We start from the raw sequence: 26,227 nt of genomic DNA, 5'->3' as shown, positions 1-26,227 counted from the left end.
TGAATCTTCTCTTAGGATGTACCCTCTCCTTGGACTGATTTCCTGACCTGTTGCCCAGTCACACCCTTCTCTTTCAAAACCCACCTCTTCCCTGAATAAGCACACCTGGCTCTCATCTCATTGTTTTTCACAGTTTCCCCTGAACACTTAGGTATTTAACTCTTCAGAAGTATACTAATTCATAATGAACGCACTTGCATGTTCTGTCTCACCCATTAGAATTCCCAATGGATAGAAATTCTGTGCCTTTTATTCCTTTAGAAGGCCTCTCACCCCTCCCCCCACCTCCCACCCTCCCCGGTGCCTAGCAGGATCTAATTCCAGGCTCCACCTAGCCTAGAAAGCCTAGGGAGAATCGCTAGTAGGCTTGAGTGCTTTTAAAGACACATGACCACCCAGGGCAGTTCCAAGGAGTCAAACAGAACTTTGAGACAACCCAAGAATCGATATGCAGTCATCTTCTCTCTCTCTCTCAGCCCCACCAGTGAGGTCATAGCTTTCCAGATGTGAGGTCTCCACATCTGGATAGGCCAGACCTTGGAACCTCTCAAGACGCTGGGTTTCATAACCCAGAGGAGAGAGAGAGAATAGTCTCTCTAAAGTTGATGTGGAGCATTGCTCCTGTTCAGTGAGAACACAGCCGGTACTTCAGCTGGGGAGACAAGACGTGGAACACTAGATGTGTTTTCCAAGGAGGTGAAGACAGTTGTCACTTACTCAGCGTTGTCCTGGTCACCAGCTTGAAGTGATGGAGTTCCTCAAACATCCTCTTGGAGATCTTCTCAATATGGAAGTGCTGGAGGATGCCTGAGGCCAAGCGAAAAATCAGGCAAGTGGTCAGGTGCTATCTGGAATCAGCAATGCTGTTTTCTGCTTGAGCTAAGCATATCATCTCATTACTGGGGCTTAGGAGTCTCGAGCTGGGCTGTGTAATGTGCTTAACCAGGAACTTGGTTGACTCGAGGGTTATCATTGACTGCTTTTGTTTTCTTGGCTCACTGACCTTCCCCCTGGTTCTCCAGAGGATGGAGATAAGGGAGACAGAGCTGCTGACCGTGGGACCCTTTCCTGGGGAAAGCCACGGGGAATCAAGCATGGGTGCTGGTTGGAGTTTCTGTAGCCCAAGGCAGTATTAGACATTCTGCCCTTGACCCCAGTCTGAGTTGGCTATGTCCCTGCCAAGCCACTGGGCGGTCCCCCTGGCTCAGCAGTGAGAACTTGAAGCAGGCTTTGCACATGGGTCATTTGTGTAAATGGAGAAGCCATCCCACTTCCTAAACTCCCCAGAAGGCATATTTTCCTTTGGGAAACAATCATAGCTCCTTTCGCTTTCCCTTATAAAAATGGGCAGAGTGAAAATAACCGGGCTTCCACAGTCTCAACCTTGCCCAAATAGCTTTCATCAGAATAACATGTGAACAATAGAAAACTGCCTTGCAGTTAAGAAGCAATGTTACCAGTCCACTTAAATAATCCTCCAGAGGTCTACAGGGAGCAGCGGACATGGAACCTGGGTTTTCCTCTGTCCAGCATGCACAGATCTTTGATGACCCAGTGTTGTGTACAACAGGCTCTTTAGAGGTGATAGTAACCAGTTGAAAAGCATACACACCTCTCTGTAGGGCAATGCCAGTAGGGGAGCCAACAGAACAGTGCTTAGTCCTGGTGACTAAGGAGCTAAAGAGTTAAGAGATGGCAAACCAACATTCCTAGGTCAAAAGCAAAAACAAACAGTGCTGAGCCTTATATGTGTGTTCTAGCATATTTTTAAAGGGGTACAGAGAAGTTCCTGTTCTTTTGAGAAAGAAGGGAGACAAAAAAAGGTCCACAAATACTAGAGCAGTTGTTCCTTAAAAGATGGGTCTAAGTACTGCCTGTAGCAGCATCATCCGACTATTTGTTAGAAACACAAGTGTTTAGATACTCCCCTTGGCTGACTGCACTCAAATTTCTTGGATGGGGCAAGGTAGCTGTGTCTCACTCTAGCACCCTGCGTGATGCTGAAACTTACTCGAGTTTGAGCACTCTCGAGCCTTAGGTGGGATCCAGTTGCAAAAGGATGTGCATTATTTCCAAATTGAAATGTCACCTCTACACTTGGATTCCTTGAAAACTTGACCAGACTAGATCAGCCTTAGTCTTGTAGCTATGGGATGATTTGAATAGATGTAGGTTCACAATGAACAGAACGTAGCTTTCTTGGGTAGTCAATGGGAGTAATCAGGAAAGGAATGGGACCTCATGCCTGGGATTGCCACTCCAGTGAGACTATAATTTTCTTGAGGCAAGAGGTCTCAGTATGATTCGAGACTCTGCTTGGCACTGAATGAATGCATTTTCATGTTTGTTGAGCTTCATCTTGGAAACAATAGTAGATTATATTTGGGAAGTTTACAATCCCGGCTGTACACCAGAATCACCTGTGGAGCTTTCTGAACAAACCCTTAAGCCCATCCCTACTCCTGGACAATTAGTCAGACTCTCTGTGGGTAGGATCAGGCATTTGGTATATAAAAACCTTCCCAGATGAGTCTGATGTGCAGCCAGGGTTAAGAACCACTCCTCCAGCCTTGGTTGTGTGAGAAAGACAACAAACCCCTATGGTCAATACTTACTTTTTAGCCCAGGACACAGTTAAAGGGCACAATAGCAACTGTGTGAGTCATGTGTTCATTTCTAAGCAAATGGGAAATCTTCTGACTGAAACAGGGGAACAGGTTGAAGAAACCGAAGATGAAAAACGAAGATGACCCTTCCTCTCCTTCCCTGCGTCCCCCTTACAAAAAAAAAAAAAATAATAATAATAACAAGAGATTAATGTCGTCTGGCTCACCTTTTCGAATGGTCCAAACGTGGACCTCTACCTGAGGTGGTCTCTCTGTCTCCAGTGCTATTTTTCTGGTGGTCTCCCCGTCCTCCATGAACACAGACTCATATACAGGCATTGTTTCTTCTCCACAAAAGTAGCCTTTGCTGTCAAAGCTTTGGCCCGGAAGTTCTTCTGGAATCAGGAAGTGAGTAGAGATTTGTCATGGTTTTCCAAAAGTCAGAGCAAACCTCTGCATTTATGTAGTCTCAGCATTCACGGCGCTGCACAAGCATCAAAAGTGGACAATCTACAAGGACATTCCTACAGGGATAGAAATCCCACCAACATTTCACTGCCCCTGTAACAGTCACTAGATCACAAAAGAGCACATGACCTTTAAGTCCACGTGATGACAGAACACTGGCCCCAAACCCACAATGGATCCACCATCACTTGAAAAGTGGAGCTTCATGAAGAGCAAGAATGTGACAAGATACAAAAGTGCTGGGCACTTAAGGGAACAGAGGATTTTCCATGCTTGGTCAGGATCATGGTTGGCCTTGCTCAGTGTTGCCAACAGAGACCCAAGGAATGGGCTGATGGAAGGCCTCAGTTAACTTCCCTAACATCATTTAGGTATACTTGGAAAACATTTATGACACTCATTGATGAGCATATACTTGCCCAAAGGATCTATCCAAATAGGGCTGACATTTCTGAATGCTCTTTGATTTGTTTTCAAGGGGAATGCTAATACCGGATCAACACCGGTGCCAAAACCTAGATGTCAGATTAGTCATATGTGCACTATGCCAAATGAACGGTTGGAAGACACAAAAAAGTTGCTCAAATCCCTCAACTGTGGATCATTTAAAGTATAAACTAAATTGTTGGATTTCAACTTCCAGGCATAGGGATACCAGCTCCCTCACTCCTCCTGCTCTATGCTCCCCTTTCCTCAGCCCCCTACCAAAAGAAGTTGCCCTTGGTTGGTTATCAGTGAGTTAAGTTCTTACTGGCCTTGTAATGAACACCCTCCTTGGCTCTGTATTTAAAGTGTAACGCTCAAATCAGGAACAACAAAGAAAAGCTGAGGACACCCTGACAGATTTTGAATATGTGCAGAAGCCATCTGTAAGAATATCTGATGAAACCATTGGGTGTTGAGTGCTTTGGACCTGTGACTCTAATTAGGGGGATTCACTCTTACCCAATCAGACGCATCTGGACTAGAGTTTGTATTCAAATTGCTATTGCATGTCTCTTGCTGACTTGATTACCTCTCCCATTCCCATCACCATTTGGGCACTATAAGGACAAAATCCTAGTCTTCTCTGGGTGATCCCAGGTTGTACTACACAATTTGCAGATTATCCTAGAGTCAAGCTTACTTTCCCCTTTTGTCTTTCTTTTCAGTAATTTAATTACTTCGTGGGCTGGTCTTTTTTGGTGAAATGCTAGGTAATTAAGGGATGTGTGCTAGCACTTTCCAAATGAGTGGAGGGGGGAAGAGGTCACGGAGTATACAGGAACCTCTGTATATCAATTACCAGCTTTAGAATGAGAGCCTGGTTCATGTGTTAAATCCTGCTCACCAGCTATAGCTATAACTGCCCTAAGAAATCCATGAAGGGACTGCAAGTACCTACCATATGCTAAAAATTTCTCCCAGTGTCCTGAAAAGTCAGCCTGTCCCACAACCCCTCCCCTCCAAGAGCTTAATTTACTCACTACAAGGGATTGACAAACAAAAAAATCCATTAGTGATTCATCCAGGCTGGCACATGAAAATATTAAGAGTAAATAAACAGACTGTATCTTTTGAACTACCTGCTTGGCAACCTCTTCATTCCACACCCTTCACTTCAAGGTGCTTCCTGATCACTGCGTGTTCACCTACTTTCATTTCTTTCCAGGGAAGCATGACATGCCTGAATTCATTTCTGGCCATTACCACTTTCCACGAGAATGTTCATGTCCTGAGCTCTCCAGAACTAAGAAACCATTCCTTATGGAAGTGGGGATGACTGACACAGGAGATGTATCAGTATTATCCCAGCCCAAGAAACATGCTTGAAGTTTTAAGCTTTTCCTGCTATAATCCAAAAGGAATGTGTCATTATGGGAATTTTGGGTACTGGGGTGGTATGGCGGAGTTGAGAGTGAGTTGGGGAAACTTCAGGCAGTAGAAGTCCAATACAACTCCGAAGATGGCCACTGATACATAAAGCAAGGCCAGCCTCCACCAGAGCAAAGAGAGAGAGAGGTGAAACTCACATCCTACATTTTGGCCTTGCTTTGTTACTGGAGGGCCCTGCAATTGTTTGTTCTAAGAAAATTTTTGACTGAATCATTTGCAAATTTTCTCTCTTTTCTGTTCTCAGCATGAATAACTGAATTTACTCTTCTTTCTTCTGTCAATCTCTTCCCTGCTCACTCCTTTATTCCTTTTCTTCTGTGTTCTGTGTCATTGTCTAAGAGGCTGAGGATGTCATGACCTTGCCTTTTTCACCCCTTCACATCATTCAGGACTCTACTCAACATCATTCTTCATAGAAGCTGACCCTTACCAGTCTTTTGAAAATGCTCCACCCTGCCAGTCCCATTCACCTGATCTTTGTGTTTTTTTTCTTCCCAGTACTCGGCACCACAGAAAATTACCTTATTGTTTTGTGTTCATTCTTTCGTCTCCGGCCAGGATGTAAGCAGCATTGCTGGCAAGTAGCCTGCATCTGTCTGCTTTATCTCCCTATTCTCAGTGCCTGGAACCATGTCTTGCACACAGTAGGCACTGAATATGTGTTTCCAGATTGCATGCTGCATGACCAAGTGCATGCCCCTTGAGGCTCTGAAGTCACCTCTGTGGCTAGAGACTCTTGGAGGGATACATGACTATCAGAGGAAACTTAAAATTCACAGACACCTGTGTGTGGCCCACTGAGGGCAGGTGGCAGAATGGGACAAGACACTCTCTCCTCCATGTTGCCCAGTAAGTCTGCCATCTCTACATGTCTGAGCAGTGCAGGAAAGTGGGAAAAGCCACTCTTCCAGAGAAACAGGTTTAGTCAATAAGACTCTTTAAGATATTGTCAATTGGGATTCTGAGAGCAGTTTTAAAAAATAAAAGCCTTTATTTCTTTTTCTAGTTATAAAAGTCATACACATTTACTGCTGAAAATTTAGAAAATGCAGATAAACAAAAAGAAGAAAATAAGAATTGCCCATCATCCAGTCACCCTAAGATGGCCACTGCTACATTCTGCCATATGTCCTTCCAGTTTTTTTTTTTTTTTTTTTGGTCTAAGAATATTATCAATGCTATTCATTAACACAAGTAGTGGGATCATAACTACATATTCTTTTGTAGCTTGTTCTTTGTACTTAATAGATGTATTGTAAGGATATTTCTGTGCCATTAAATCTTGTTCTATGGTAATTTTTAATGGCTGTATAATACACCACAGTGCAGATGTACCGCAATTTATTTAACCATTTCCATACTGGTGGACTTTCAGGTTGTTTCTAATGTTTCACTATGGTAAACAGCACTGCAGTAAAAATCCTTGTTTGTATATATCTGTATGTCTCTGATCACTTTCTTTGAATTTCTAGTAGAACTGCTTAGCCGGAGAGTGTAAGGTGGGACACATGTACACCCATGGCTGATTCATGTTGATGTATGGCAAAAACCACCACAATATTGTAAAGTAATTAGCCTCCAATTAAAATAAATAATTTTTTTTTAGAAAAAGATAAGCATAAAGATTTGAATAAATGCCACTAATCTGAAACGCAACACTTGTTCTGTGTCCTGTGCTCACATCCTTTTGACTCCTTCCCTCTTATTTGAATCACCTACACCCATCCAATCCTAACCATACAAAGAAATGGGATTTGGTTTGAAGGTGTGAGATTCAAATTGGAATATTATATAGCGGGAGGGTTTAACTTACCTGGGTAGTCTAGGTAACTATTAATTTGTGTCTGAAATTATCTTGTTCTATTACTTTTACAATTCTAGGTGTTAGACCCTTGACAGGAGAGAACACTGTATTGGTGGACCTACTTCTAAGTGACACTAAAAGGCTTGGGGTTCCAGTTAGATCGTAAACTTGGAAGTTATAAGGTCATAGTGGCTGGGTGGCCGCCACGTTCCTATCCGCAGAATGTGCTCTCTCCCTGTCCCTACTAAGTATCTCTCATCATCAACCTTAATGCTCCAATCCTCCACTTCATATCAGATAGCTCCTGGCCTTCCTATCCACACATTGCCCCCTGTTCACTTTGGAAGATGAAGGTTGTTACATTAAGAAAGATTTTGTTTGTGCTATAAATCAGTGCTCCTCAAACTTTAATGAGCATTGGAATCACCTGGGCAACCTTGTTAAAATGCAGTTGGTCTGGGGTGGGACTTGAGAACCTGCCTTTCTAACTAGCTCCCAGGCACTGCTGGTCCAGAAATCATACTTTGATTAGCAAGACCATAAACCAACCGGAGCCTCCAGCAGTGGTTCCCAAAGTTGTCTGCAAATTACAGACAAGAAGGCCTGGGGGTCTTCTAAAATTCCAAACCCCAAGCTACACCTCAAATGACTTAAATCATAATCACTGGGGATGAGACATAGGTATTTTTAGAAGCTCTCTGGGGGATTCCAAGGTGCAGAGAAGTTTGGGAACCATTGGCCTACATGAAGATGCTCAAAATACATATATACATTGACTAAGTTCGTGTTTACCTGCTACTCATGAGGAATTGCCTAAATTGAATAAATGATTTAACTCTTTGCCTACATTTTAAAACATTTGTTCTTTTTTTTTTTTTTTTTTTGAATCTATGTTTACAATAATGCTTTGCAGGTAAACATAAGAAATGACAAATTCATGTGCCTGGAAGTGACTAATTCATTCAGTCCTAGAATGTTAGAGCTGGGAAAGCCATAAGAAATCTTTTCTAACTCTCTCACTTTATAGAGAAAGAAACTGAGGCTCAGAGAGGTGAAGTGACTCATTCTAGGTACACAGGAAACCAGTGGCAGAGCCAGGGCCAGAATGCTTGATTACCAATCCAGTACTCTGTCAACCCCAATACTATGGACTGTGTTTTCCTCTAGCTCATGTGTCAAAACCACCATTTAACTAATCGATTGCCTTTATTAAAACAAACAAACAAACAAACAAACACTTCACATCTTCTACTGGCCTGGAAAAAACAATGGGCTGGAAGCGACCTGGGTTCCAACCTTGGTTTTATTATCTATTTCTGTGACTGTGGGCAAGTCACTTCACTTTATACACCTTAATTTTCTTTTCTTTAATAGAGAAATGATAATATCATAGGATTTTAGTACTGGTAGGAAGCTTGGATATCAACTGATCTGGCACATTTCCAAAGTCACACAGCAGCTTAGGACCAGAACCCACTCTCCTTCCACTGTACCTCATCCATTTCTAGTCCTGTCTGCAAAAGAAAATGGAGGTAATTGTGCTTTGACAAGTTAAATGGTGATATTAACGGAGGCGGCTATTGTCCTTCCTAATAATCACAACAACCTAACTTCTCTAGGATTTAGAAAAGCAAGGTTTAAGTTCAGTCCTTATGGCTACATGGGTTCAGAGGTGTGGTAGACACAAGCAAATCCCCAGCCAATTTCTGGTAAGTCAGTGTCTTCCAAGCACCCACCTTATCAGCTCTTCAGAAGGGGAGCGAATGTAGCTCCTTATTAGCAATTAGTAGCACTATTACTGTTACAATTACATGGCAGGTTTCTGATGCTCAAAGAACATTGAGGATGACTATGTGGGGAATCTTGGTCAACCAAAGGCAGGGCTTCCAACCAACGCACCTTTTGCCTTTTTACCTGGACACACCTTGCAGCACTTTCCGTCTATTTTTTGAGGATACTTGCAGGGGTATCGATTGGGGCAGTGGATTTTCTTGCACTCTTGCTTGGTGACATTACAAGTGCACAGCACACACTCCACAATGCCAAATGCCCGGAGGTTTGGGTGCCAGGACTCGCCATGGGAATAGGTCTTTCCATTGGAAACACACACTGGAAGAGAACGCAGGACTGGAAATTAAAGGCTAGGGAGCTGAAATGGGCCCCTGTACTCAGAACCCAAGCCCTGAACCCCTTAAGACATCAAGCATCCTTCATTCTTGTTGTGGCCATAGAGATAGGTTCACAGAGCAGCTTCTGTAACCAAAAAGAGCGTGGGCCTTGTTCCACTGTCAGCAATTATTCCAGATCTTCAACAGGTCTCTGGATGCCCACAAGTGCCTGACACACAGTAGGCCATCAATAAATATCTTCTAAATGGAGGAATGAATGGATGCATGAAAGCAGAGTTCTGTGTGTCCTGGGTGTCTGATAAGGAACCTCCTAGAATGCTGCATTCAGACCTGCAGTTCCACAGAGGACTGGGATGGCCCAAGTGGATGTGCTTCTAGGGATGAAAATCTCCCAGGAAGGTTTGTTGCCCGGGGAGGCTAGAAGCAAACACTACTGCTCTTCTCAAAGTGCCGAGTTTTTCCAGATCCTGAAGCAAATCCCTTCAGGTCAAATGCTATGAGAATCTGATCTAGTAACACAGGTGGGTATGGAGAGTAATAGTGCTAGCTTACTCTCTGACATGGGAAAGAAAGTGCTGAGACAAGATTGAGAGGGAAAGGACCCACCCCTCCTGGGTAAATGGTGGAAGGTAGCTTTTTTTGCCTCTAATCTTCTGGTAACATCCCATCTCTTCATAGTGGCTGTAGAGATTTGGCTACAGTGAATCACTGCCTGCCCTCCAGCTACCTTTTGGTGATCTCACATTTATTGAGTGGAAGAGAAGTCACCAGCTCCATGTTATTTTTTTGGGGGGTGGGGCTTGTAAGAACAAGCATTTGGGCTGCAGGCCGTGGGGCCTATGAAGGGAAAGCGTCAGAGGAACAACCTTCAGTGCAAACCAACCAAAACATATCTGACTCCTAAGGTAAGGCACAGAGCTAGGCTCTGATGTAAGACCTGCCCATGCTGCAAACAGAGAGGTCTGAGAATGAGTTCTCTCCTTTTGGAAAGTGCTGAGACATTCTGGAGATTTCCAGCCATGACGGGGACTGGGTGTGTTTCTCATTATTCCCATCACCTCATCATACCCGGGGAGACCTGTAGGCACTGAAATCAACAACATCTCTAGGGTGGGTCCTATCACTTAAGGCGGGGCAAGGGTGGGAGAAGGAGCCCCACTTGGGGCGTTTCTAGGAACTGACTGATTTGGCTGCAAGACAATGGCCTCAGAAGGATGACTCACTGGGCTATTTCTTTCTCTTCAAGTCCACTGGGTCACATTAGGAAATATGGATGATGTTGGCTGCCTTTTCCTATCCTCTGTAAGAGCTGTTCTAGTACTAGGCACTCTAACAGGTCAATCTATATAAAGATTTCAAAGACCCTAAACCAGAGAGGAACCGAATTACAGAAAGATAAAGTGAGGATGGAATCACAGGACAAGATGGACCAGATGTGTTGTTCTCTCTCCTGTTCATCCCTCTTCTCTCTCCTCTCCAGAGAGTGGCATTCCCTTCTGGACAATGTGATCACGTGGGTGCAGACTCTGCTTCAGGAAAACTTAGGCTGGACCCAAGAATGATGGGGTCTTATTGTTTCTCCTCTTGGGGTCTAGCAAGGGACAGAGGAGATGTATCTCAGAGGAGTATGCTGTCAGCAGGAAGGACAGAAGCACGGCAGGCAGGACCCACAGTGATGGAGAGCCAGGTTACCTCTCCCCTAAACATTTGGACTAGGGGAATCATCCAGACCAGGTGAGAGCCTACACACTGAAAGTAATACAGTGAGATCGATTCTCTAGGGTAAAACACAGCCTTCTCCTCACCAACAAATTCTCAAGATGATTTTGAGTCATCCAGCTGGGGTGTTGGGAGTTGGAGGTGGGCACAAGTGACTCTCCAATGAACTATAATAGAAAAAGGTCAGGAGAGAACGGCTGAGTCCAAATTAATGGCGGTAACGAATAAATGTAAACCAGCTGGGGCTTTTGTAGGACATGGAGAAATGAAGGGATGAGCCTCTGCCCTGAAAATGAAGAGGTCTGTGGAAATTATGGGATTTAGGATTTTTCAAAGTCCATTTCCCCTCCTGTTTTTTAAGACTTTGAAATTCTTTCAGAGCAAATGGAATCTATTCAAGGCAATTTAAGATTGAAAATCAAACTGCATCTTTACCTAAACTCCTCCTTTAGTAAATTCATATCAGAATGCCTTGGAATTTCAAAATAATAAATTTCAAATCAAACCCAGATCAATAGTAAATATTTCCAATTCTGCTAATAGATCACCATTTTTTATTAAGAGTTTTATTTTGAATGTTCTTCTTTTAAGCCTCTTAGTTTCAAAAGCAATTAATTTTTTTTAAAATCTGTAATCTGAAATTTACATCTAACTAGTAACAGATGTGATCAACTAGCTTTGGCCTGACTAGCTTTGTTGAAATTTATAGTAGGGGTTCTTTTAACGGATTGTTTTTCACCCATGTTATTCAATCATTCGGTTTAATAATTTATTACTTTTAACCCATTCAGAGAACTGTCTTTGGTTTTTCTTTTAAAGGAAACAAAACATGTTTGTGGTTTCATAATAAGGAACCAGCTGAGCTTGTGCTCTGATGAACTGGTTGACAGGATGCCTAGAAAAGTAAGAAGCAGTCAATTATTTGATTGAATTTCTCTCCCCACCCCACTACTGGTGGGGTAGGGAGGTGCGGTGCAGGGTCTCAGTGGAGAACTATGTGCAGGAGGGAATGGGGCTGTGGATTCGTGTGGGTGCCTGCTGTAGTCAGCTGGTCATCTGAGTGGGCTACACAGTGGTACTAACCTAATCAGTCTGCCTGTGGCTCAGCCAGGAGGTTTCTGGATTTCTCAATGGATTACTCATTTCTAAGCATAATCTCCTCCTATGAATTAGAATCCCTGCATGTGGAGCCTGGAATAAGTACCTTCAAGAGTCCCAGGAGAAGCTGGGGCAACGAGGGGTAAGAATTGCTATTTCTAAGGTTCGGATGAGAAATTTAGAAGCGTTTAGAGCTGAGTACCTTTGAAGATTGGGTGTTCGGGTGGAAAACCAACCACCTTTCATCTTGTTAAAGCCCCAGTGAACTTTCCCAAATGACTTTCAAGCCCCAGGGGCATGGGATAAAATGCTGGATGGTGCATTAGATTCACAGCTTTCTCACCTTTTGTCCTTAAGGACAGATATGCCTGAAATATAAACTATGGCCTTTGGACTGACAGTCCCCTGGAGCTGCTTGTCCACGCTGGCATGGTAGACTGGATGGTAAGTGATCCATGTGGGAATGTCTGATATGCACGGGATAAAGGGTCCTTTCCTAGCTCCAGTCCTCCAAAGACTGGGGCCGCTGAGGCCCCGACTGGGTGTGGTACCAAAGAAGCCTGTCCCTTACCTTGTCCATGCTTGTGTTTGTTATTGATGACGATCTGCACGATGGTCCCCGAGGCTTGCTGCGAATCCATGAGTGCTCCCCGGTGACTTCTGGCCCCGGGAAAGCGGGGCAGACCTCCAGCCTGTCGGCTCGGTGGAGGATCATAGTGTGAGCGGTGGTAAGAATGCCTCTGTGAAATGACAAAAGGACAAACTCAGCCCCCTCCGATTCTGCCCATGAGGAGACCAAGACGAATCTAGCTACCTTAGAGGTTGTTTGATGAGTTTTGGTGATGAGCTCTAATCTTAACTCCATGTCCACCCAAACCCAATAGAGACATTGGGATGTGTAGGATGAACAGCACGGGTAGCTGCTGAGATGTCTCTCTCCTTGTAGGAGACTGGACTAGATTCACAGACTAGCCTCAAGGGAGAACATAATCCCCCAGGGTAAAGTATCTTTCCTGTTCCCAAGAATCTCACCTTTGGGTTTAAGAAGTTAGATTGTTGCCTGCAATACAAGGCAGAGTGTGATAGAGGCCAAAGGATAAGGATAAAATGCTGTGTAAATTAAGACCAAGACAGAGAACTTGTAGTCGTGGAGAGTTTGTGACCTGGGCCATGAAGGGTAAGCAGACTTTTTACAGGCAGACTTGGTGAGGAATATTTCAGGCAGAGATTTCCAAGTTGAGAAGGTGTAGCAGAGAACATAGAATCCATAAAAGGGAACAGTTGGAGGATAACGTTCCAAAAGTGGGTTAGAGCCAGATCGTGGAGGACTTGAAATGACAGGCTAAGGGGCGAGGACTTTATTTGGTAGGCAATAGAGGTGAGAGTATAGAAGTCTTTCAGGGATTTTCTTTTTAAGTATGGGGGGGAAAAAAGCTGTGTTTCAAAACACTGAGTCCTGATAATGTGTAGGGTGAACTGGATAGGAGGAAGAGGCAGGAGGCAAGTCTCATCTGGATAAGAGGTACTGACATGCAGGCAGATGCAGGCAATGAGATGAGGTCACACAGCAGGGCACAGATACCCCAGACGTTTTATGGACAGAAGCATTGATTGTGTAGGATGATACTAGAATGTCAGCTCCAGAGGTGAAGACTTTGCTGTATCCACCGCTGTATCTCCAGTGCCTTAAAATAGTCTCCAGCCTCTAGAAGGTGCTCATCAGAGCCTTGTTGAATGGATCAAGGAAAGCTGCAGTCCCTCATGAAAGCTTAGAGTCTTGTAGTACAGATGACTCCATCACTGCTCTTTCAGCAAGGGTTCAAGACACACGATGAGTCCATATTCTGCTATGCATCCCTCATCCAGGAGATGAAGTAGAATAGGGGTAGAGGAGAATGGAATGGACATAGGCTACAACCTTAAGGCTTAAAACCAAATAATAGTGTGTTTTAGGGGTAATTGTCAGGGGTAAGAGAAGGGGGATCCCCTGAAAGAACCAGGCAATTAAAAAGGAAGATCCTTATATTCAATGACAGAAATATCAGGGAACATTGAGATGGTAGTTATGGGGTCCCCTGACCCCACCATCCCATAAAACATTTATTATAGTTATGCTCTATAGATACATATGTAGCAAATTTAGCTTTGGGAATTATTATTACTCTTCTGGTTAGGGGGTGGGAAGGCCTTGGTGGGAGAAGGAGAGAGTGAATAGGAGCTGGAGTAAGAGAAAGAGAACATTAATTTTATATCCAAGAAAAGCCCATGCTGGTACATTGCTATAAAAACTTACACAATAAGAATTTACATCAATTTATTATCATGCACACAGACAGTATTCTCAGTGCAAATATTTTTCATTCCCACAATGGCTCATATGTCTTTTTCTGCCACAATCAACTCACATTCCACAAAGGCCATTACAGACTGTTCTGTCCTTTCTAGAGTTTGGTAAAGTTTTGCCAAAGGAATACAGTTGCCAAAGAGAGGACAGTTTGGCTGGTGGGTGTCCTACTGATGCCGAAACGAGGGGGTTCAATGGGGCTAGAATTTGAGAGAGAAGATTGCTGACCCAGGATAAGCTGCAAGTACAAGGAGTTCTTTGATTCATGTGGGCAAACACAAAATGAAAAGCTCGGTACCAGGGACTCAGAGCCTGGACATATGATAAGGGTAGAAAAATGATTCATGACACACACACACAAAAACCTCAGGAGTTTTGATCAGAGGCCAGCCCAGCTCTCTCCAAACCTCATCTCTTTTAAGACTTGCTTTACAGACAGAGAAACTGAGGCCAAGAAGAAGAGGGACTTAATCTGGGGCGAAAGTGAAGGCCGAGTTTTGGGAGATGGCAGAAGAGTGGGAGAGCAGGGCAGGAGAGAGGAAGGCTAACAGGAGGGGGACGTGAGAGAGATCATATCTGGTTAAGCTCAGGAGTCCACAAATATTTGCTTAAAAGCTGCTGCAAAGAAAAATTCTCTCCTATATAGAAGTCTGCTACAGCATTCACAACCACACACACCACTGGTCTCTACCTTGGCTGCACAGAGAATCACCTGGGGGAGCCGTAAAAATACTGATCCCACCCCCAGGGATTCTGATTGAATTGGTCTGGGGTAAGGCCTGGGCAACGAGATTTTTAGACACTCCTCAGGGAACCATAATGTGAAGCACAGGTTGAGAATCACTGACATAAAGGATCTTCTGTTTTGGCCCCAGGGTAGGGGTGGTGATGTGTGATTTTGATTTAGGAGTAATGGTTCTTTAAGAGTCCTTCCCTTGAACAAAGGAAAGAGGCTTACCAGAGGCCTGTCTGACCTGGGAACTTAACAGGAAGGAGAAAGAGGCATTAACACCTTGGAGTTGTAAGTGAAATTGGAGCTTATCTTTAAAACCAGTCTTGAATAATAGGCTGCTTGAGGAAGCAGGTCAAAACCAGTTAGGTAGAAACAATCACATAGCGAGGCTTTGTTTTCTTCTGCTCAATATTTTGGTATTATTTGATTTACTGACTTGCAGGATTGACAAATATCTTGGGCTTCTGAGCTGGCTGTTACACAGTTCTTTCCGGGTGTTGGAAAATCCCCCGCCATGGTAGAAGCTACCCGGGAATTTCTTCTTGGCTTGTTCCAGTATCTAAGATATATGGGCTTTTTTTGGCAGAGACAGGAAACATGAAAGTGTAGAAATGGCCTTGGAAATGCCTTCATGTTTCTGTGTCTGTGCTACAGTTTTGCAAGTGCACTCACTGTGTGTGCTAAAGAATCCGCCTGCAGGTTCGATTCCTGGGTCGGGAAGATCCCCTGGAGGAGGACACAGCAACCCACTCCAGTATTTTTGCCTAGAGAATCCCATGGACAGAGGAGCCTAGCAGGCTCCAGTCCATGGGGTTGTAAAGAATTGGGCACGACTGAAGCAACGTAGCATGAAAATGCAGGAAATGGCAACCCACTCTTGGGGTATTCTTGCCTGGGAAATTCCATGGACAGAGGAGCCTGGCAGGCTACAGTCCATGGGACCAAAAAGAATCAGACACGACTGAGGATGCGTGCACACGCATCACTGGGGAAACTGGGTAAAGTGTACACACCATCTCTCTGCGTTATCTCTTACAGTCGCAAGTGAGCCTACACAGAAAAAAAGTTTAATGTGAAAAATGTTTCTGAATGTATTCTAATCCACATAGCCACAAGCACATGACATCTTAGTCACGAGTAACCTAGTACTATCCCCGTCTGGGAGACACTCAGGCCAGTTTCCTATCCACAGCACTGTTCTGACAATGTGAATGGGACACGGATTTTTATGTGCTTCACATTGTTTGTATGCCAAATTCTTTCAGTTTTGGTAAGAATTGGTGATGGTAAATCTCTGAGTAATCTATTGGGGGCAAAATCAGAGTTTGGCTGTTGTCCAAAACAAAATTATGCTTGCTTTCATGTTTTGGCTTTCCACACTATGGCTACTTCTTTCTACTCACATACCACACACACACACACACACACACACACACACACACTTCCCCTGATGGAACAAGGACCAGTTTATATAAAGTTAAGAGCTGGAAATCAAACGGAAACCATTTTAAGTTTTTACAAAGGAGTCATCACTGAATTGCAGGTTCTCCTACTTGTGCATTTTGTAAAACTTGGTAAACTGAGGGTTTTCAGCCCACTTGGCAAAATAAACCAATCAGCTCTGTTTCTGTTGACCCAAGGTTGTGATGGTTCTCTGGGAATAGGAACAGTCTACTAAAGAGCACCGTCTACTGAATCAGAAATGTGTTGTTGGGACTTCCCTGACAGTCCAGTGGTTAGGACTCCAAGCTTCCAATGCAAGGGGCATGGGTTCCATGCCTTGTCAGAGAACTAAGATCCTAAAAGCCACATAGTGCAATGCCAAAAAAAAAAAAAATCCCACAAAGAAGGAAATGTGTTGTTAGGGTTGCCCTTCTTTCCCTCCCATGGGCCTGCAAAGGGTATTCAGAAGGGATTCTCTTACCTTCTAATAAGTTTGAAGAATTTCTCTCTGATTTGGGAGAAATTTCTATAAATCAACATTAAGGAATGGTCTGCCCTCCATCTTTACAACATACACACATACATTTCACTCCACCTTCCATGCCCATTCATTCAACACATATTTATTGGGTGCCTACTATGTGCCAGGTACATACTTTTCTGTTACTACAGATGCTATTTATTATTTAAATCATATCCCACAGTATCTATCCCTTGTAGAACAAAGGAAAATATTTATTTATAATAAAGTGGAACCATCTGGACATGCTGGCCTACCAGGCCCAAATATTTGTTTCTAAAGATAGGTCTTGACCTCCTTTGAAAATTTATAACTCTTTCAAGGTCCTGCCTTCTACATTTGACCTTTTTAGCTATGGGAAGTATCAGATTAAGTCCAGTTCTGTGACTAGCAGTTTAAGAAGAACAATAAAATGAGGCTGAAATACAACGATGGAGGCAGGGCTAGCCTGTGATGAAGTCAAGAAGAAATGAAAATTAATGGCATTACTAGCAAAACCACCGAGTGGGCCACAGTGCTTAGTGTTGGGGGCTAAGGCACCCAGCTTAAGGTGACTGAGACCTAAATTTGGCTTAGAATGGCATCTGGTTGGCAGTGACTAACTTAGCCACTCTCAATATCATACCATGATAAAAAAAAAATTGGGGCTGAGAAAAAAGTGAAGTTCACAACACAGAACAGGGAGACTGATATCCTCTCCTATCAGGATCTGGAAGGAATCTCACTTAGTATAAAGCTGGTATATTGCTAGATGGAGAAAATCCTTCCTTGGGGTCTATAGGAACCCGCAAACTGAAAAGCCCACTCTCTCTTGCAGGAGTGCTGTTTTTTTCAAGACATCCAGAGTATTCTCCACTCCACCCACAAATCCTTCTCCACTCATTTGGAAACAGGAATGTCTTGAAAAGAATATGACCTCGCAATAAAACAAATGCAAATCCTTTAATCTCACTGCTGAGGGCGTTGGCAAGCTGGGGACATGAAGTCAGAAGTGGCACATGTGATGACCTTTGCCACACTGAGATGTTGTGTTGGTACTCATTATTTTATTAGGTCCTGGATCAACACTTTCTCCACACCCTCACGATTCTTGGGCCTGACCTATAATTCCTTACCTTATATACAATGTCTGTTGAGAACTAATTCCTAAAATTTTCAAAATCATTTAAATTTATTACAAAACTAATTCATGCTCATTGAAATATATCAAATAATACAGAAGATACAACACAAAGGTGGCGCTAGTGTTAAAGAACCCACCCACCAATGAAGGAGACCTAAGAGGCACTGGTTCCATCCCTGCGTTGGGAAGAGCCCTGGAGGAGGGCATAGCAACCCACTCCAGTATCCTTGCCTCAAGAATCCCAAGGGCAGAAAAGCCTGGTGGGCTATAGTCCATGGGGTCTCAAAGAGTTGGACACAACTGAAATAACTGAGCATAGAGCACGCACGCAGCTTTCTTCCTGCCCACTTGCACCCCTTTGAGAGTATCACTCTTAATACCTTGGTATATAATCTTCTAGATCTTTTAATATGCATTTACATATGTGCACAGACAATTTTTACAGAAGTAAATGACAGTATACATTGTATCCTGTTTGTCTGTTGTTGTTGTATGTTGTATTGTATATTGTTTGTTTACAGACTGTATCTTGGCGCTCCCTCCACTTTACTGCCTTTTGATGTTCAGTACCACATTCTTTTTAACAACTGTATGATGTCCCATAGGCTGGGTTTATTTAACCAAGCCCCTAGAGATAGCCTTTAGGCTGTCTCCTTTTGTCTTGCTTTTATGAAAATAATTCTACATTGACTGCTCTGTTTACTTCTATTGTGGGCTTCCCATGTGGTGCTAGCAGTAAAGAATCTGTCTGCCAATGCAGGAGACACAGGAGATGTGGGTTTGATCCCTGGGTCAGGAAGATCCCCTGGAGGAGGAAATCGCAACCCACTCCAGTATTCTTTCCTGGGAAATCCCATGAACAGAAGAGCCTGGTGGGCTACAGTCCATGGGGCTGCAAAGAGTCAGACACGACTGAAGTGACTGAGCACACATACTTCTATTGTAGAAGGGTATGATGAATAGGTGAGCCCATCCTTTGGGCATAGGTACCTTGGACATGTTCACATAAACCCTTCCCTAAGTCGTAGGCTCCCAGTCATACAGCTGGAAGAGAGGAAGGGTAGCAGCCAGATTCCCTTCCTCTACCTGCAGCATCTTCTCGTTTTCCCTCTTGGTGCTAATCTCAAAATAACTCTTAGGAGTGGTCATCTCTCTCTATGTATAGTCATAGCATCTCTTATTCCTTTTTATTTTGAAATAATTAACAAGAAAGAAACCCTCCAATAAATATATGTTTAAATACAGTGACACTCCAATTCTCTAAAAATCAGCAAGGGAGATGGTCCAGTTCAAATGATCTATCATATTTTGATAATAAGATTCTTATTTTGTACTTTTTGTGCATTTTTTATGAAATTAAAGATTATTTAAATTCTACAATGCTTTACCATTTTCAAAAGTTGCACACTCATGATTTCATACAATCACATATGGACTCTATATATAAAGTCCCAAAATATGATAGATCATTTGAACTGGACTATCTGCCTTGCTGATTTTTAGAGAATTGGAGTGTCACTGTACTTAAACATATATTTATTGGAGGGTTTCTTTCTTGTTAATTATTTCAAAATAAAAAGGAATAAGAGATGCTATGACTATACATAGAGAGAGATGACCACTCCTAAGAGTTATTTTGAGATTAGCACCAAGAGGGAAAACGAGAAGACGCTGCAGGTAGAGGAAGGGAATCTGGCTGCTACCCTTCCTCTCTTCCAGCTGTATGACTGGGAGCCTACGACTTAGGGAAGGGTTTATGTGAACATGTCCAAGGTACCTATGCCCAAAGGATGGGCTCACCTACCTTGCAATCCCACAGAAGGTCCTCACTGTTGAGCTAGGGGTAGTGATTTGCCTTCCTTACAGAAGACAAATATTTGGCAAGTCATCCTGAAAGGATGACTTCTAATTTAGACGAAGGGTGCCTAAAGGCTGGGCTATGATTTTTTTGTATTCATGTCCTGGCCTCGGTTACCAATTACACAACACACTTAAATGGTTCCAGGTTGGTGATGATGGCATTCAAATTTCTGAGGACAGGGATGAAAAATGGTGTTAGAGATAGGTCCTTTTATGGAATTGCTGGGACAGTAGCCATGGAGGGAGGGCAGTCTGGCCTGATGCTGTGAAGTCTTGAATTATTTGAGCTATTCACACTTACTGCTTCTCTGTTGGCAGGTTGCCTGAAGATATCACCATCAGAATGTTCCCACGACAATTCTCCATCCCCTGTTTATGAAAAAGAAATAATCATATATACACAAAAGGGAAAAATATCACCCTTGTGACCCAGTAACCCTTTGGGTTCTATGATCCCAAAGTTCTTTAGACATTGTAGCCATTGTGGCTTTCTTTGAACAGCAACGCTGAAAGACTTCTGCCTGGGTGTGCCTCATTTTTCAAGACAACTTCAAAGAAAGTTGCCACTTTCTAAAATAGACCATCCAGCAATATTACACAGAATTTGGAAAATGAAAGGGAAAATCATCACTTTCCACTGTAATATAGCCATCATTGTCACTTCTGCTTATTTTATTCCAAAGACAGTTAAGTATTTTACAGGTCATATTCAACTTGTGTTTAAACTACGCTTAAAGAATGAGAGTTTTGTGAATTTGGTCTGTCATGATTTGTTAAATTCACCATTATGTCTCTAAGAAGGTACAACTTGATCTGAAAGTTAATGTAAAACTTGCTGTGGTTGGAGTGTTTACACAACCCATATCTTCTATTTTTGCCTGAAACACCTTTCTCTGGGTCTCCACGACCCAAGTTTTGAACAGTGAACCCCTATCATTTTAGTTACTTCTAGACTAATTGCTTTTAGGGTAAAGATTCTACTTTCAGCCTTGAGAAAGGCAAATGCACAACAGATATGGATATTCCTCAGCTAATTAAATATAAAAAAAAATAAGAGAATAATCTCCAAAAATATTGCCTTGTGTTATCTATGTCCAAGTAAGCAGATGGGAAGAGCTTAGTCTTAGAGATATTTGCATCACTCTAAATGAGTACTATTTGTGTGTGTGTGTGTGTGTGTGTGAGAGAGAGAGAGAGAGACAGAGTGTGTGTGTGTACCTGGTTGAAAATAAACCCAATATCTATTCAATCATATATCTCATGGGATAACAAGGAATACAAAAATATATAAACATTAAGAATTTTCTACCCTAATTAATCTCCCAAAATTTTGAAACCTAACTCTAATGAGTAACATGTTACTGGTTCAAGTACTTTTACTGGTTTAGGGCTGGTAAAAGACATCAAAATTCATTTGATACCAATATTATCACTGAGCAGTGACATAAAACAAAGCATGGCTTTAACTCTCCATGATTCAAAGATCATCTCTTGGAAAAAAATTATGAATGTTGAAGACTTAACTGTGATTTCTAGGTTTATCTTCCTAAAACACTACTTTGACTATATAATGGTATCGTTTTCTGATCAAAAAAATATCCTCAGTAGGTTCCCATGTAGGACTGTCTATAATCAGCCCCCACCTCATCTTTACTGAACATCTACCTCCTATCCAACTATCTTAGCTACTCTACAATGAAATCCCTTTGACCTCCTTACTCTTCAGTGAACCTGTGGCTCCCATTCTTGCTTCCATGGTTCTGCTCATATTATTCTTCTGAAATTACCTTCCCATCTCCCACACCTCAGAACTCCTGTATGACTATGAAAAACATTCAGGTTTTCCTCTTCTACAAAGCTTTCTTCAAGTACTCTTACATATTTCTTATTGCCTAAAGGACTTAGGTCCTTATAGTCAAAACTGTGGTTTTCCTAGTAGTTATGTATAGATGTGAGAGTTGGACAATAAAGAAGGCTGAGTGCCAAAGAATTAGTATTTTTGAATTGTGATGCCAGAGAAGCCTCTTGAGAGTCCCGTGGACTGCAAGGAGATCCAAATCAGTCAATCCTAAAGGAGATCAGTCCTGAATATTCATTGGAAGGACTGATGCTGAAGCTGAAGCTCCAGTACTTTGGCTACCTGATGTGAAGTGCCGACTAATTGGAAAAGACCTTGATCCTGGGAAAGATTGAAGGCAAAAGGAGTAGAGGGTGGCACAGAATGAGATGGTTAGATAGCATTACCAGCTCAATGCACATGAACTTGAGCAAACTCCAGGAGATAGTGGAGGACAGGGAAGTCTGGCATGCTGTAGTCCATGGGGTCACAAAGAGTCAGACATGACTTAGTGACTGCACAATTAAAGGACTTAGCATCCTGTAGCTTTAGAGATGTATAGGACTTCATCTATTTTGAAAATTTGTCCAACAGTTCCATTTAACAGGTGGAGAAACCAAGGCTCAGAGAGGGCAAGGAGCCATTCACTCACATAATCAGTTGACGACAGCTAACACCCCGAATTCCAGATTTCCCTGCTCCCAAATAAGTGTATTCATTCTATAAGGACCTGTCCTTTTTATTATTTTTGTTATTCATGGATGTATCACCATGATCTATAACAGTACCTGATACATAATAGTCACTCAATAAATACTCATCAAATGATGGAATTAGGAAATCTTCTTTGACCACCTATTTAAAATTTCAAATACCCTCTGATACTTCTTACCACCATCTTTGATTTTCCATTCTAAGACTCAAGAGTATCTAGTGGTATATGTATTTTATTTCTTGTCTGCTTTCTCCTACTAAAATTCTCCTATGAGAACAAGGGTTTTTGTCTATCATGTTCCCTGATGTAACCAACCCCAGCACCTAGACCAGAGCTGGGCATGTAGTTAGTACATACTCAATTTCTTGAATGAATGAATACTAAAATACTTTACAATATTTTCTGCTGTTAAATGTTTCCTGAGCCTGCCTCGTTTCCCTAAAGAGAATGCAAATCCCTAAAGAGACCATGTCTCAGACCTCCCTCTGTGTTGCCTACATCACTGGTTCTCAAAGTGTGGTCTCCAGATCAGCAACATCAGCATAAATTGGGAACTTGTGAGAAATGGAATATTTTGGATCCCACCCTGTACCTAGTAAGTCAGAAGTTCTGGGGTGGGTGTCAGTGATCTGGTACACATCAGATGCTCAGTTTATTCACTGAATTGAACTTCAAACATACAGAATTAAGTGCTTAGCCAATAGCAGACTTACCTCTTCCTGGTTATTCCATGTCTGAGTAAAGATAGCAGACAAAGACCACATGCAGACTCTTTGGAAACCATAACTAACCTTGTAAAAGTGAAGATGCTTGCACCTTTGTTTATATCAAAAAATAATGCCTAAGTCACAATGGCCATCATTAAAAAGTCTACAAATATTAAATGTTGGAGAGGATGTGGAGAAAAGGGAACCCTCTTATACAGTTGATGGGAATGTAAATTGGTGTAGCCACTATAAAAACCAGTATGGAGGTTCCTCAAAAAACTAAAAATATAGTCGCCATATGATCTAGCAATCTCACTCCTGGGCATTTACCTGGATAAAGCTATAATTTGAGAAGATACATGAAACCCTATGTCCATAGCAGCACTATTTACAATAGTCAAGACATGGAAACAACCTAAATGTCCATCAACAGATGAATGGATAAAGAAGATGAGGTACACATATACAATGGAATATTAGTCATAAAATAAGAATAAAATCATACCATTTGTGGCAACATGGATGGACCTAGAGATTATCAGACTAAGCAAAATAAGTCAGAAAAAGGAAGACAGATACCATACGGTATCACTGTTATGTGAAATATAAAATGCAACACAAACGAACATATTTATGAAACAGAAATAGATTCACAGACGGGGAACAGACTTGTGGTTGCCAAGGTGGAGGGAGCTAGGGGACAGAAAGATTGGGATTTTGAGATTAGCAGATACAAACAGTATATATAGGGTGGATAAACAACAAAGTTCTACTGTATATCATGGGGTACTATATCCAATATCTTAAGATAAACCATGAAAAGAATGTGAAAAGGAATATATGCTGTGCTGTGCTTAGGTGCTCAGTCATGTCCCACTCTGTGACCCTATGGACTGTAGCCTGCCAGACTCCTCTGTCCACGAGATTCTCCAGGCAAGAATACTGGAATGGGTTCCTCTTCCAGTGGATCTTCCACACCCAGGGATTGAATCCAGGTCTCCTGCATTGCAGGTGGATTCTTTACCATCTGAGCCATGACTATAACTGAATCACTTTGCTGTATAGCAGAAATTAGCGCAACATGGTAAATCAACTGTAAATCACCTTCAATAACATTTTTTAAAAAGAAAAAAGTAACTCCCCAAAGTCAGTTAACATATATTGAATGCTTCTTGGGTAGAGAACTTGATACTAAGTCAGAAGGAGAAGGCAAATCAGGGCTGGACCCTTCCCTCAAGACATTTACAACCTGTTTGGAGGTGACAGGTAACCAATATGGAAATCAGATGAACCTAAACACACAAACAGAGTAACAACTGGAAAGGCAAATGGAATATATATGCTTAGGAGATATCAATTGTGTGGAGTGAACAGTCAGATGTAATCATGGAAACCATCCCCAAAGAATTGTTAAGTCATGTTTTTAGAAGTAGATATTGCAGAGTATAAGGGCTTCCCTGGTGCCTTAGAAGTAAAGAATCCACCTGCAATGCAGGGTTCGATCCCTGGGTCAGGAAGATCCCCTGGAGAAGGAAAGGGCAACTCACTCCAGTATTCTTAGCTGGGAATCCCATGGACAGAGGAGCCTGGCAGGCTACAGTCCATGGGGTCACAAAAGAGTCGGACATGACTGAGCAACTAAACACAACAACTGCAGGTTATAAACAGACAGTCACATGGGCAGAAGGGATTGCCAACTGGAGGAAATGGCATTTGTAAAGGATTGGAGTTTTGGAAATAGAAAGTCACATAGTGGACACAGCAAACAAGGTGTGGCTTTAGTGGAAGCTTCAGAAGTGAAACAAGAGAAATGGGGCTGGTGGAGAGAGAAAAAAGGAGGGAGGGGGGGATGGGTTGTTGAGATAACTGGGTTGTAAATATTTCTCGTGAAACTTCAAAGAGAGACTAAAGCATTCACATTTGATTGTGTTACCATTTTTTATGTAGAGGTGCCTATGGTAAAAGTAATATTTGTGGAAGCTTATCCTGGCAAGGGGGTGTTGACTGGTTGGGGAGCAATTAGAATCTGGGAGGCCAACCAGGAGGCTGTTGTAGTAATATGTAATAGGCCATGAGAATTGAGAAAACAGCAAAGAAGGGGTGAATCATACTACTGCAGATAACATGTAAATTATAAGACCCCGAGGGAAGATTTGATAATGGAAGAGGAAGGCAAAGGAGAAAGTATAAAATGACATTAGGGTTGCAAGTCAGGAGAGCTGGGGTATGACACTGCTCTTGACAGTGACTGAGTGGGAATGCACTTGGATTTACTTGTTACATTTTGGCTGGCAGTGCTGGGTCAAAGTCATGTCCTGAGCCAAATGAAAATATGGGACCAGAGAGAAGATTTGAAACCAGGAAAGATTTGCCAGCAAAATGGCAAAACAAAATGTAAATGCTATAGTATGTGGTTTCAAGCCGAATTGAAGCAGCCAAAAGAGAACAAATTATAAAAGAAAAATGAGAGAGTAGCTCTCCTCATCATGTGCCCTTTTTAAATGTAGATTTAATGATTGTTATTGACATGAAATGTTTATTCAGTATGACCTTCTAAGAAGTTCAAGTTATTATACTTAGACCCTAGAGTCTTAAAAAGGCTTTTAAAGAGGGTCTTTAAATACTTCATAGTCCAGACAGAATCTTAAAGTAATATAGAAGCATACAGTCCCTGTTAAATAAGCAGAGAGGCAAGATGGCAAAGCAATGAGACAAGTCAATTATCATGCAGACTATTAAATATGCTGTAATACAAGTTCAGATAAATGTGGCATAACCACCTAAGCATTTGCAGACAGTTATATGTACCTAAATTTGAATGATTTCACTTCATTTAAAACTACTGGAGCCATTACTTGTGTGTGTGTGTGTGTGTGTGTGTTCATGTCTGTATTCTCAAGTAGGAACTACAAACTACTGGTATTTTTGTTGCCTTTGAGCTTTCAAAATCTTCAAAATGGCATTCTCTATGCTAGAATGCTCTATTGTTGTTGCTATTTAGTCGCTCAGTCATGTCTGACTCTTTTACAACCCCATGGACTGAAGCCCACCAGGCTTCTCTATCCATGGGATTCTCCAGGTCAAGAATACTGGAGTGGGTTGCCATTCCTTTCTCCAAGTGATCTTCCTAACTGAGGAATCAACCCTTGTCTCCTACTTGGCAGGCGGATTCTTTACCACTGAGCTACTTGGGAAGCCCAGAATGTTCTATAAGTAGCCTCTAAAGGTTTCAACATTTTAATTATT

At 42.3% G+C, this 26,227-nt stretch overlaps 1 protein-coding gene and 1 long non-coding RNA gene across 27 annotated transcripts in view; one reads left to right on the top strand and one right to left on the bottom strand.

The window, feature by feature from the left end:
* CHRDL1 (chordin like 1) overlaps positions 1-26,227 on the bottom strand; it is a 135,721-nt gene that overhangs the window by 5,680 nt on the left and 103,814 nt on the right. For 13 of the 26 annotated variants that reach the window (XM_086388096.1, XM_086388098.1, XM_086388097.1 and 10 more), the window contains 5 exons: positions 20,024-20,091; positions 12,271-12,439; positions 8,653-8,862; positions 2,834-3,001; positions 718-807 (listed from right to left, as the gene is read on the bottom strand). In XM_086388096.1, the coding sequence (XP_086244222.1) occupies positions 718-807; positions 2,834-3,001; positions 8,653-8,862; positions 12,271-12,439; positions 20,024-20,091 (705 nt within the window). The remainder of the gene's footprint in view (positions 1-717; positions 808-2,833; positions 3,002-8,652; positions 8,863-12,270; positions 12,440-20,023; positions 20,092-26,227) is intronic. The other 13 variants (XM_086388100.1, XM_086388103.1, XM_086388102.1 and 10 more) reach the window with 2 other exon arrangements.
* Positions 11,539-17,685, top strand: LOC147340802 (uncharacterized). The gene is made up of 3 exons (XR_015159063.1): positions 11,539-11,841; positions 12,057-12,143; positions 17,557-17,685. It is a non-coding gene; the product is annotated as an uncharacterized LOC147340802 (long non-coding RNA).

Source organism: Bos grunniens, chromosome X (genome assembly GCF_055505025.1).
Source record: "Bos grunniens cultivar Pamir isolate PY7600 chromosome X, Bosgru_T2T1.0, whole genome shotgun sequence".
Taxonomy (NCBI): Eukaryota; Metazoa; Chordata; class Mammalia; order Artiodactyla; family Bovidae; genus Bos; species Bos grunniens.
The sequence above is the reverse complement of the archived record's forward strand: the minus strand, read 5'-3'. Positions and strand labels throughout refer to the sequence as shown.